This window comes from Pseudorasbora parva, chromosome 9, assembly GCF_024679245.1.
Source record: "Pseudorasbora parva isolate DD20220531a chromosome 9, ASM2467924v1, whole genome shotgun sequence".
Taxonomy (NCBI): domain Eukaryota; kingdom Metazoa; phylum Chordata; class Actinopteri; order Cypriniformes; family Gobionidae; genus Pseudorasbora; species Pseudorasbora parva.
In genome coordinates, this window is record NC_090180.1 from 10,624,507 (window position 1) to 10,637,331 (window position 12,825).

At 40.3% G+C, this 12,825-nt stretch overlaps 1 protein-coding gene across 3 annotated transcripts in view; it reads right to left on the reverse strand.

Annotated features, from left to right (window-relative positions):
* Positions 1-12,825, reverse strand: part of chd7 (chromodomain helicase DNA binding protein 7) — an 81,228-nt gene that overhangs the window by 19,025 nt on the left and 49,378 nt on the right. For all 3 annotated transcript variants that reach the window (XM_067453861.1, XM_067453862.1, XM_067453860.1), the window contains exons 4-14: positions 7,399-7,534; positions 6,970-7,095; positions 6,800-6,865; positions 6,004-6,059; positions 5,576-5,690; positions 4,965-5,048; positions 4,636-4,773; positions 4,392-4,513; positions 4,003-4,246; positions 3,681-3,857; positions 5-148 (exon numbers count right to left, since the gene is read on the reverse strand). In XM_067453861.1, the coding sequence (XP_067309962.1) occupies positions 5-148; positions 3,681-3,857; positions 4,003-4,246; positions 4,392-4,513; positions 4,636-4,773; positions 4,965-5,048; positions 5,576-5,690; positions 6,004-6,059; positions 6,800-6,865; positions 6,970-7,095; positions 7,399-7,534 (1,408 nt within the window). The remainder of the gene's footprint in view (positions 1-4; positions 149-3,680; positions 3,858-4,002; positions 4,247-4,391; positions 4,514-4,635; positions 4,774-4,964; positions 5,049-5,575; positions 5,691-6,003; positions 6,060-6,799; positions 6,866-6,969; positions 7,096-7,398; positions 7,535-12,825) is intronic.

A 12,825-nucleotide genomic window follows, 5' to 3' on the forward strand; every position in this document is an offset into this window, starting at 1 on the left:
ATACCTGCTCTTCTGTTTTAAGATCTCCAAACTCCTGCATGAAGGTAGACTCTGAAGGAAACCTCTCTGGCTCGAGAAAATTAAGGAGACTGAAGAGCTCCTCCACTGTGTTTTGCAGTGGGGTCCCAGTCAGCAGGACTTTGTGTTCCTATGTAAGATAAGAGTCTTAAGTTAGAAACAAGAAAGAATTCCTTTAAAATCTTTTCATCATGTTGACCAATAAGGGTCCTTATAACTGGAAGCATTATTGGCCGTTACTGATCACAAATACTCAAGCTGGCATTTTGGTATATTTCCATGTGTAGTTTAGCATTTAGGCAAAAAAATAGAAGCCCAAAGTATACTTTGCTTCTCTGCATTCTGCGCACAGAAACCCTTTGGAGAACAGAACCTTTTACAGCTTAAAGCAGTTTTAAGAACCATTTATCATCAAGCTCATTCAGCCGTTTAGCTAAATTAGACTGCATTTTACGATAATCATTGATCTAGCCATTTTGGACGTTAAGTTTTGGCTTTTTGAAATTAACCAAAGCCGCAACACGGTAAAAGAAAGAAATGCATTAAAATCGCACAGCTCTGGTTTCTTGCTGTCATTGCAACGTCTCCGCAAAGACGTTGCAAATTTATTGTCCTTTTCAGACATCTTGGTAGAACTGCCAGACCGGTTAATGTAGAAGTCATTTTAGCTGTGCATTGTCGAGTATATCATCTGATCAGCCTATATAGAGAGCACCAATCAAACTATATAAAGCTATTATCGGCCAATTACTATCAGCACCGAATCCAGTGCCGAACCCTCCTTAATATTGATACCAGGGCTATCAATTGATTAAATTATTTAATCGCGATGAATTGCATGATTGCCATGAGTTAACTCGCGATTAATCGCAATTCAATTGCACATTTTTATCAGTTGTAAATGTATCTTAAGTTTAAAGGAACTGTATGTAAGAAAAATATTTCAATTAATCATAAAATGACCCTGATATGCCACTAGACATTAATAAATCATGTTCATTACAAATACTAATATCACTGAAAACAGTAGTCCAGCCAGTATATTATTTAAAATTGTTGCTGGAGCCCTCAACTGATGTTGACACGATTTTGGCCTGAAGCGCCACCCTCAACCTATCGACCAATTACAAAGTCAGTAGTGTTTTAAGAGCTGCGCTTTCCCTATTGAACTGCCGGTATTTTGCGTGCGCCAAACTGTGCCGCGATTCACGCAAACAGTGTGAGAAACACAAACTTGGGAGCACTCTGTTCAAAAAAGTAACCTGTGTATTGTTTTAGCTGATTGTAATGTATTTAGTTCAATAAAACACATGTACTGCAAGTGGAGATGGTGTTAATGATTTACATCAGATATGAGCAAGAGTGAGCTTGCAGTGCATCATGCTCGGACTGCAGAGAATGTGTTGTGTGTAAAAACACTTCTTTCTAAGTGAAGTGAAACAAACGTTAAACAGAAAATATGGTAGCTTGTAGGCAATAAATGCACTTTTGGTTTAGAATAGTAATATTAAATGTTAACCCTTTTCTTTCCCTATTAATGTTTGCTGCTGCATCCTTTACGTCTATTGGTTATCTCAAGTTCTCCAACTACGGGCTACTCCACGGGTCAAACAGAAAATGCTGTGTTAATAAATTTAGTGCCGTTAAAATGTATGTGTTACCGTCATAATGCGTTAATTTTTACAGCCCTAATTGGAAGCTAATTTTGATGTAGTTTTAGTCAGTCTTTTGACTAAAATGGCATTTAGTTTTAGTCATCTGAATTGTTTTAGTTTTTGTTGACTAAAATATAAGATCTATCTACTCAACTAAAATCTAATGGGTTAAGTTAAATTGTAATGCATCAATGAAGCATTTCTCAAATATTTCAAAACTAATTACGAGGTACACAGTGCGAGTGTTTCACTCGCATTTGGTGTTTGAAAACAGTAAATGTATTTAGGCACACACGTGCGAAAACAATTTCTTGAACATCATAAATGGTATAAAAAGTGCCTTATTTTAAGAGGTCTTCAATTTGGTTATGGAAAAACAGCCTAATGTGATTATTACATTTAAAAATGGCCATTATTTGACTATTTAAATAACACCGAAGTATGGCGGAAAGCCATAGATGAGCTGAATGAAAATGCACATTCACTCTGACAGCAGATGGTGCTAATGGAACAGCAGATATGCAGCAGTTACCCCTGGTAACCTATGAAAACAGTGCAGCTGCACTACTTTCTGTTTCTGAATAGTATTTATAAATGTCTTAAACAGTCATTCAGATTTTCTTTATTCGCAATGGTGTTCCATCACAGAACCAAATAGATTGAATAGGCTACATAACATGCCCTAGAAATTTACTGAAAATGTTCTGATTATTTATTATTCTTCAGTAACACTTTACAATAAGGCTTAATTAGTTAACATTAGGATTAATAAATACTTTAGAAGCATTTTTATTGTCAGTTTGTTAGTTTTTTTCAGACATTAAATAATGCATTATTAAAATCAAAACCTGAGCTAACAAACCAACAATTAGTTGTATTTCTTTAACTGACGTTACCAAATAATATTTGTTGGTAACACTTTAGAATAGTTGTCATTAGTTTACTACATTAGTTAACATGAACTAATAAAGAACTGCACTTATAAAGCATTAATTTATCTTTGTAAATGTTAATATTACCATTTACTAATACATTAAAATCTTGTTAACATAAGTTAATGCACTATGAACTAACATGAACAGCTGTATTTATATTAACTAACATTAACAAAGATGAACAAATTGAGTAACAAATGAACTGCTCATGGTTAGTTCATGTTAGTTATTACAGTAACTAATGTTAACTGATGACCATTATTCTAAAGTGTTACCACATTGTTCATTGTTAAATTTTGATGCATTAACTAACATTAAACTAATGAGACCTTATTGTAAATGGTTACGTTTTGATCTTAATTATTTTGAAACATTTGTTTACTTCATACATTTGTGTATTGTAGTGCATGTAAAGGTTCAGTTTTAAGAAAAAAAAGTGATCAAACCTGTTTTGTATGGCATGACAGCAAATATCCTGATAATAACAAATAACGTGATAAAAGCTTCAGCAATTATCATAATTTGATAGTCGGGTGCCTACTGATAACAACTTTAATAAGGATTCATCTGTATCTAATCTTACTGTAGTTATTATAGTCAAGAGCAGCGAGTGATATTCTCTTTATTTACTCTGTCTGTGTGTGCGCTCTACAGATGTGTCAGCACAGAAAATTTTTCACACAGCACCCGAGTACTAGACTGGGTAAACTCAGTCTGGAAACCTGCACATTAATTTCTACTGCTTCCGTTATACTTTTGCGGAAACCAATCATAGACTGGCTTGTTTGCCGTGCCTCTTGTGCAGTAGTAAAATCCAGAGCAGACTCCCCAGACCAATGTTCAATCTTAAACTGAGCTTAAACTTAAACTGAGCTTGTCGAGCCTTGACAGGTGAGTTAAAATGAGAATGCACGTGTTGGTAGGCATTTAATTATTATATCTATCCATACAGGTTTTCAGCACCAGGGGAATTCTGCATCTAATAAAAGTGAAAGCTATAGCTGCATTTACAGCTGGTTCTTTTCAGAAAAAAAAAGAAATAAAAAGTTTAGGTGGAAGGGGAAGCACTAACCATGTCCATCATCTTTAGGCCCTCCAGCAGCTTACAGTTCCTGTTCTTGAGTCTATGAGCCTCATCAATGATCACACAGCGCCACGGCACACTCCGTAGCTCGGGGCAGTCTGTCAGGATCATCTCAAACGTGGTGATGATTGCATGGAATTTGTAGGCTCCCTTTATTACACGACCCTTTAGGAAGATAGATTTTGGTTATGATGAACTGCTCTTGAATGCACAACCTTATGTATAGATTCCTGCAGAAATCTTGCAAAATATTAGGATCAATAGTTAGTTATATAAAATGATTGTGAATATCTAATGAAGAATAATGTACCTGTGTGTCTCTGTAGTACATCTCATAAGCCTGAATAGTTTTTCGGCTAGCCTGGCTACCGTGATAGACCACTACGTTTAGCTCAGTCCATGTCCTGAACTCCCTTTCCCAGTTGGGAATGGTGGAAAGAGGTGCAATCACCAAGTAAGGACCGTGGATTCCCTTCAGGTATATCTCATAGAGGAAAGTGATGGACTGGATTGTTTTTCCAAGGCCCATTTCATCGGCTAAAATGCAGTTTCGTCTGAGAGGAGAAACAAAGAAAGTGCAAATTTTCATGCAGCAGCTGCAATTCATGACATCCCTGCATTTAAATGGCATCAAAAATGCACTTCAGTCCATGTATGAGTGAGCAGTGCAGCTGGACGGCTCAGTAATTGCATACATACGTGTTGTACCAGTTGAAGAGCAGCCAGTTGACTCCCTCCAGCTGGTATTCCCTGAGCGCATTGCCGTTTTTATATTCTCTGGAACACTCGGATTTCTGCCAGTCACTGGTGGGAGGTCGCTCCTGTTTCAAATAAAACAATTCCCGTTAGTGGTTTCCGTGCAACCGCAAGAACGTGGCCCTCTCCCCTCACTAGCTCAGCACTCCAAAGCAAAAATAAAGAGAGCTAAAGTGCCAGCTCTTACCACGCGCTTTGGCTCTGGCTCACGCGCCATCACTCTCTCGAACTCCTCAATCTTCCCTTGGTCGATATCAGCTTTTAACTCCCACGTGCTGTCCTCGTAGGCCAAAGAGCACCACTTCACCAGGTACAAAGTTACAAGCTGGAGGAACACAAAAATCAACAACAGTTTTCTAAAAGAGGGTTCTCATATCTTTTTAAATTTTCTGGGGGTGGTCTGACTGACATCTTCACAGCTATCATAAGAGCTTTAATCAAGGTTTTCCATGTTGTTTTGAAAGACAGATGGTTTGAGAATGATTTAAGAGGATGGATGAGAGAGACATGTCATACCTCTCCATTTTCATCGGTGCTTTCAGACACATCCAGAACCCTGTCCACCTCCACATAATCTGGGTTGAAGGGCTCATCATCCATCTGTCAATAAGAGTGTGATTGATTGGTTAGTTGGAGCACTGTAGAATGGCGGTTTCACTGGCGCTTGAGCCGCAACTACTATGTGCCTCTAAATGCGAATATACCAGGTGGAATAATTTCAGAGCTTTCTGATGTGGGTGGCATAAATCTAGCTGGGAAAACCCCACATGGTTTTGATAGAGTGAAAAGCCTTTTCAAATGGTAGTGTGAAGTTGCACACCAGAATTGAAAGTCTCAACATAAATTTCAAAGCAACTACTTGAATAACTTTAACTTGTGAATCAAACTCAGCAGAATGTGAAGGGAGATTGCGTGCAACTGAGATAAGGGCTTGAAGTGAGGCGTTTTATTGCCTTAGCATGCATGACATTGTTCGAAAAGCCACTATAATACCAGCACAATACACCACTGTTGAGCATACATACTGCCACCATTATCTGTGAGGGCCATAAAATGAGGGGGGGAAAACAGAATGGGAAAAAAGACAAAATGGTGGATGACAAGGAAAATGGAGGGCTGATGCTAACCTCAGTAAGGAAGTTGCTGAGGGCTTGCTTGGCCTTGAACCTCTTAACCTTCTGCTGGATTCTCTTATCCTTCTCCAGCTCTTCGATGTCTGCCCACCGACAATGTAGGTAGGAGCTGAAGAATAAAAATACAACAAAAAGTCATGGATGAACCATCATTCAAAAATGTCAGATAAATAAGACTTAGAATGTGTACGTAGGAGCACAGTAATAAAGTGTTCATAAACAACAACTTAATAGGTGTATTGTCAGGTCATGATCCATCTGCGCGAGTAGTATTAAACTTATTTGAGAAAATCTGATTTAATAGTTCAGTAGCTTGTTTAAATCATTTGGATAATTCCATTAATGTTTAACTAATTCTCCAATTACTTTCATTATGCAAGAAAGCCACATTAGATGGAAGCAATGTTAAATCAGATACTTACAAGCCTTTGAATTTGACATAAAACTCCTCAACTTCCACCTCTTCACCAGATGACAACTGTAAAATAAGCAAGAGGAATAAAATTGTGATCAAAGCGTGTTTGTAACCTGTTAAATCACTACTCTGCAAAATTTCCACCATCACACGTGCAACTCATTTCCTGTGACAAACAACACTGTTTTAGAATTGCTCTCAACTGTAATGCCCCAGGACAAAAGCAGTATGACAACAGCAATCCTCCTCCTGTTCTCCTTCTCCAGTTAGTAGTACGCTGTGCGGCTGAGTCATGAATCACTTCGGCTCCTCTACCACACACAGCCCCATTCACAGGGAGCTGACCCAGGGCCTGGCTTCCTGCCAAAACCACAGCGCTACGGCAGACGCCAAACCTACCATTTCCTCGGGCGGGAGCCCATTTGCAGCTGCGCTACTAAAAGCCATGCACGGCGTATTATTTTTGGCCAGGCTTTGTTTTGTGGAGTGGTTTCAAAGGAGTAACATTGCACGCTGCCACGGCCCATCTAAGGGTCTGAGATTAAACACGCTGAGAGACAGTTTATTCTTACATGGCTTCATCTCAAAACCTTGCACAGGCTTTGCTCTTAACCGGCCACGGCCTTTACTGGATTAATACTACTACTGTCAGGCCGAAGACAATATCAGCCCACTCAGGCATCTTCCTGGCAATCACAAGGTCTGCAACAGGATTTGAGACAGCTGTTGGGTGTAATCTGCCTTTATCCAGCAGACAGCAGCGGTTAAAGCTCATGCGAGAGGCTTTTGGTGGCTCAGCTCACCTCTTTCTTTCCAATGCGCATCCCCATGATCTTCTCCACCACAGGGCCCTCCGCATCTGGCAACTCCTACAGCAACCACGGTAAGGTGAAGGACACAGTGTCAGTGTGAGAACATCCATCATGCATAAACAGTGGATTACATCAGCAGTTTCTCAACTCATGATATTGACCTGCTGCTCAGACGTATTTGAAGGAGACTTTGGTCCTGGCGAATCATCTCCATCATCATCAGAAATTCTGAACTCCAGGTCTTCAGTATAGCGTTTCCTCTTCACCTGCCGGCTAGATCGCCTCTTCTGTAGTAAATATAGACAAAAATGGCACAAAAAAGACAACGTCAAGTCTTAAATCTGACAAAAGATGAGCAATAAACCAAATAAAACCAGCTATGACGATGTTTGTCTACAATGATGTCACTTGTATTAAGTAGGATAAAGATGGCATTTTATCAGCATCATCTTGTCAATCTTTAGATATCGGGTTTAGCCACAGTAAAACCCACATCGACCACTGACAAAGAGAGCATTCAAACATTTCTATAATAAGACAATAAGAACTTTATTTGTTTTTATTAACCAAAGTGAAATTTGTATGTTTACCTGAACACCGTCATCTTCCTCCTCCTCTGGTGAATGTGGCGGTGTTTTCTCCACATCAGATGTAACTGAGGGCTCTCTTTTGCGCTTTACCTCTTTCTTGGTGCTGTTATTGGACTCTACATCAGATTTTTTTGCACTGTGGGTGAACAGGGAGGTTTGGTTAATGTAACAGTTTCACCAATAAACCACAGATTTGTCAGGGCCAAATGTCACTTTAATCACACTGAAAAGCTTTAGATAAAAAAAAAAAAAAAGAATAACAGCAAAACTGTGCTCATACCAGTCCATAAACTGATGATTTTCAACTTGCATACATGTATAGAATGTGCACACTTTTGCTGATGTTTTTATTTTTAAAAATCACCTGTTAGCTTTAACAGTTCGATTAAATGGTAAATGAACAAGTGTTTGAAAGTAGTAGCAATTAAGAGATTGCAGAATAAATTACATGTATAACTGCAATAATTGAAAATTGCAGTTTAAAGAAGCTTTATATGCTGCATATAAAATAACACTCCACAAGACACTGCTATTATAATGTCATGTGAACCTATATGAGCAACTTTAATGCAAGAAAGAAAAAATTATCTCAGGCTGTCCACACCTGTGTTTTTCTGTAGTTAATTTCAATTCTACCTTGCATTCACAGAGACCAGAGAGAAAGAGAGAGAGCGAGAGAGAGAGAGGGGAAAAAAAAAGAAAAAAGGATAACACTTTAAGGCCCTTCCCCTCTTAAGTTCAGTTTCAGACACATAAAAGAGAATGAGAGAGGGAAGACGAGAACTGGTTAACTCCACTTCCAGTTCAGTCGTACTCTCTCCCTGCCACAGATTACACAATGCCCTGGAGGCTCTTGCGCTCTCGCTCTGGGGCCCCCCTCTCTCTTTTCATTTGCACGCCAAGAGCAATCAAATCGCCCTGGTAACCGGCGGTCACGTGACCCGCACCTGTTCCTCTGGCTGGACGCCACTGGCTAAAGCCATCTGCTTGCCTCAGTTAGAGTCTCTCTCTCCAACACTCAAGCACCTGCAGCCGCACCGCTCTGTGGCTTTTGGTTTCATACTGTCACTGCTCAGCAAACACAGCCAGAAATAAGGAGAAAAAAAGGCACATACAAAAGGAAGAAAGAAAAAAGGGACAGGAGGAAAAAAAGCCACGAGGGCAGGAAGAACACTCAGTTTAGGGGGAGGGATGACAGACAGAGACTTCCTTTCGATGGCTGACCTTTTTGAATCAAAAGGCAAAGAGCTGCTATAGCACATGCACTGAAGATCCAGTTGAACGGGCCAGTGGGGTGGGCCATGGCATGTGAGCAGAGAGAGAGAGAGAGAGAGAGAGAGAGAGAGAGAGAGAGAGAGAGAGAGAGAGAGAGAGAGAGAGAGAGAGAGAGAGAGAGAGAGAGAGAGAGAGAGAGAGAGAGAGAGAGAGAGAGAGAGAGAGAGAGAGAGAGAGAGAGAGAGAGAGAGAGAGAGAGAGAGAGAGAGAGAGAGAGAGAGAGGCTAATTGCCATTAGAAGGGGGAGGATGCAGGCCCTGCTGCAGGTTTGTATGAGCCACACTGCTCCAGAGCTGACACTCGGGAGGAGGAGAGAGGGCCAGGGGGTTAATGGGACACCTGCCGTCGCCAGTGAGATGACTCATCTTCAGCTGGACCCCCGCACGGTGCTCTCTCTAACAGCAGCTGCTCTCACACACACACACACTGTTTACCCTCAACAGCTCTTTTGCAGTGTCGCACAGGCGCAAATGTAAACACGCATACATAAACATGGAGATAAAAACGCAGAGAACGAACATGCTACGACAAGTTAACAACTGCAAATAAAAATGTGCATCTGTGTCCTTCAAAGCAAGCAGGCTAATTAGGAACAAACCAATAAAAGGTCACTTAGAAAAGAAAAAGAAGGGGGGGGCTAAAAAGTGGGACAGAACCCTAACACACCCTGTTAGACAGAGTGCTAGCAAGTGAAATCAACAGAGGTGGTGCAATTAAAATCACGCTAAAACATGCCTGAATTAGGGAAGGGGAAATGCCTGAGAGTGCCGGACTGTGAGGGAGAACGTGTGGAAAGAGGATGTGAGTGGGTGAGTTGGGATATGCGAGAGAAAGAACACAAACTGTGCTGTGGAATGAGAGGAAAGATAGGGAGGGCTAGAAAGAGACTTGGCAGAAGGACTGCAAGCGTGTGATAATAGGTGGAAAAGGACAGTGTAGGCATGCAAGAGTGTGTAAAAATGTGTTAGGGGCCCAGTCGAGGATAAACACAGGAAGAGTGTCTGGGAGGGGAAGCAACGGTGTCGTGTCTTGTGCTCTCATAGCAAGGTCATCCGTGCTGTGGAGCCATTCAATTCCTCAGCATCACTGAGAAGGCTGGTTTATTACAGAACATGCACATTTTGTGTTACTCAGACTTGTTTCGTTGCACTTCTACAAAATAATGCAACATACATCTTAAGGTAGTTAAATTGCCAAGAGACTATTCAAGCTACCTTTTTAAAGACATTTCTAAGTGGAGAGCCTTTCATTCGCATAGCGTAGGGGCTGGCTCTTTGTTTTAAATGAGGGAGGCTTTGATGGAAGTGGGTAACACTCGTGATGTCTTCCCTCTTACTTGTCCCCCCAGTGGCTGCGCATTTAGTGTTCGGCACTTCTCAAATCCATTCACTGTACTCCCTTACTCGCTCGCTCTTTTGAGGCGGTGGCCTGTCTGATCACCAAAGCAGCAAACTTAAGTATTTTTACAAGAACTGAAAACTCCCAAGCTCTGGTGGGACAGGCCTGCCAGTCTTAGAAAGATAAAATAAACAGGAAGGACAAAGTTGGATGCTCGGTCATTTCCTTCTGTTGTGGCATCCACCTCTCTGCACTTTGTCTTTGAGGTTTAGTCACATAGAATTCAACTTTTTTCCCCACTGGAGCCTGGAGGCAAGACAAGGTGGAGCGCTTATTTGAGGACAAATAAGCAAGGAGTCTGGCATAAAGGTGATGTAGTCAGACTCAAGCAAACAGGCATGCTGGTCCCGCAAGCAAAGAGCTTTGAGTACACACATTGCAGCACTTCCTATGCAACCGCGACTGTTGTGGTTTTTGTATGTGAGCGTACAGGATGTAGCTAAGATAATCTGCGAAAAAGAAAGACTCTGCTTCGACATGTAAAAAAAAAAAAAAAAAAAAAAAAAAAAAAAGGGCTGACAGAACTGCCCACCCAGGTTAGGTGGTTATGCAGTTAGAAAAAAACCCCACCAACTAAAATGGGGGCTTTGCTGTAGTTGCTTGGGAACCTGCCAATAAATTGAAGGTGAGAGGTTTGTATTTGCAATGCAAAACAGTCTTCTCGTGGGGGAAAAGAGCCACATGCAATGCAGCACTGAGGAGGGATCTTTCTGAAGTGTTTGATGGCTGTGTGTATATGGAAAACAAACCTGGGTACACAGGCGCTCATATTTTACTCTGGGTGCGGCCTGAGAATGACTATTTATAGTTGGTCTTGTATCTGTTGCTGTTCTTATCTGACAAAGAAAGTACAAGACTTTTAAATGTCCAACCTAGTTCTCTGTACTCCACTTGCATGATCAAAACTAGCAACTAAAGGAAAACATTAAAAGAGCTGATAAAAACTACAAAAAACAAATGATGGGGGAAGGGAAATGAATGACATACTCCCATCAAATGTGAGATGTGCTATATGTAGCCCACTTTTCGAGAAATGGGGCCGCACAGTTTAAAAACTATCCACAGGGACTCACCAATGCCACACATCTAGCACTGTAGCAGATTTGGTCAAATTCAGGCCGGCATGATTAATGAGACAGCATTGTGGACTAACTAGCATTAGGTGCCATTTTGAATGGAGACATTCCCCCTCCCCTTTTCCTTTTTCACAAACACACACTCTTTCATCCCTCCTCCCCCTTCAGATGACCTACTGCTCTGGCACTGTGCTGCAGATGCGCTTGCTTTGGCCCGGCCCTTTTCCTCTGGATGAAAGGGACGCGGCGGTGGAGTGACGGGCTTTGGATAGGCAAGGGGAGGAGGAGGTTAAGGGGGAAGGCTGACATTCCTCAGTCGGATCATGTTACTACCTCAGCTAGAGAAAAAAAAAATGGCCATATAACCTTGCTGCTCTACATATTCATGATGGATGCATTTTCTTTCTTTTTTGAGGGGGATGGAAATGGGGCGGGGTGTCAAAAGGAAAAAAAAAGTGGTGGCATCATTTAAAATGTGATGAGCACTAGAAGTGTAACGGTTCAAATTCAAAAAGGTTCAGTTTTCATAACCTTTTCAGTAAGGTTCAGCGTAGACCGTGTCATGTTCACGATCAAAGAAAAATAAAGGAAATTGCTAACTACAAGCAACAGCACAAATAATTACAATAGAGCAAATATACAAAAATAAAGTGCTTTTCAGGTTATTTAGGTATCTAACAGAAGTTTTCAGCAACAGAAACTGAATAAAGTAATCAAATGTAAAATAACATTGCACATCTTCACTATATAAATTAAATAAAAATTAATAATTACAAGGTGATTTCCTTGCTGTTTATTGTTTGATTAACATTAAAAAAGACAGACAGCAGGAATATTGGGCTTTTAATGTACGGTTAGAGTACACTGATACTGTACACATGCGCTGTCCTTCTCAACTGTTAATGTTCGCTTAAGACATAACCTATGTTTGCTAGGACACTCGCTATGATGGGCACAAAAAGTGCATTCGCAAGGTCTCTTTTGCATTTTCTTGTGCTTAAATATTTACAAGACACGGCTTAAATGAGTTTAGTTTAAACACAGATAGCAATGTGTGCTGTTCAGGTCTCACCCATGCTTGTGAGCGATCAACAACCAGGTTATGATGGCATGACTGACTAGTCATATTAGAGCATAGAGCACTCGCATGACTGTTTTGTCCAAGTTTTTGTGATCATCAATTATGCTGTTATAACATATTAGGAAGCCAGAATGTGTCGCTATTGATAGTAGCTTAACACATCGTTATTTTTAAGGATGCACCGATACCATTTTTTTCAGAACCGATCCGATATTAAAAATACTGTGTATCAGTCGATACCGATACTAAACCGATCCGATACTAATCCAGTTTTGTATAAAAATTCTATGTAGAATTTCCTTAGTGTGTTGAATTGAAAAATACTCTTTTGCGAGTTAAACAAAATCAACTAAATACAGACTTTATAAAGAAAAACAACAAAAAATATATATAAAAACCACAATCTATGACAAAATAATACTATAGATGGTGAATAAAGTGCACAATAATTGTATAAAATCTAAACATTTAGTGGGGGGTAAAATAAAGGAAACCACACAAGTGAATAAGTGTAGCTGTAAATCTGGTAAAATGTTACACAAAATATATTCATGAAAACAAGTAAATATATTCATAGAAATAGGGCCTTTATTAGGG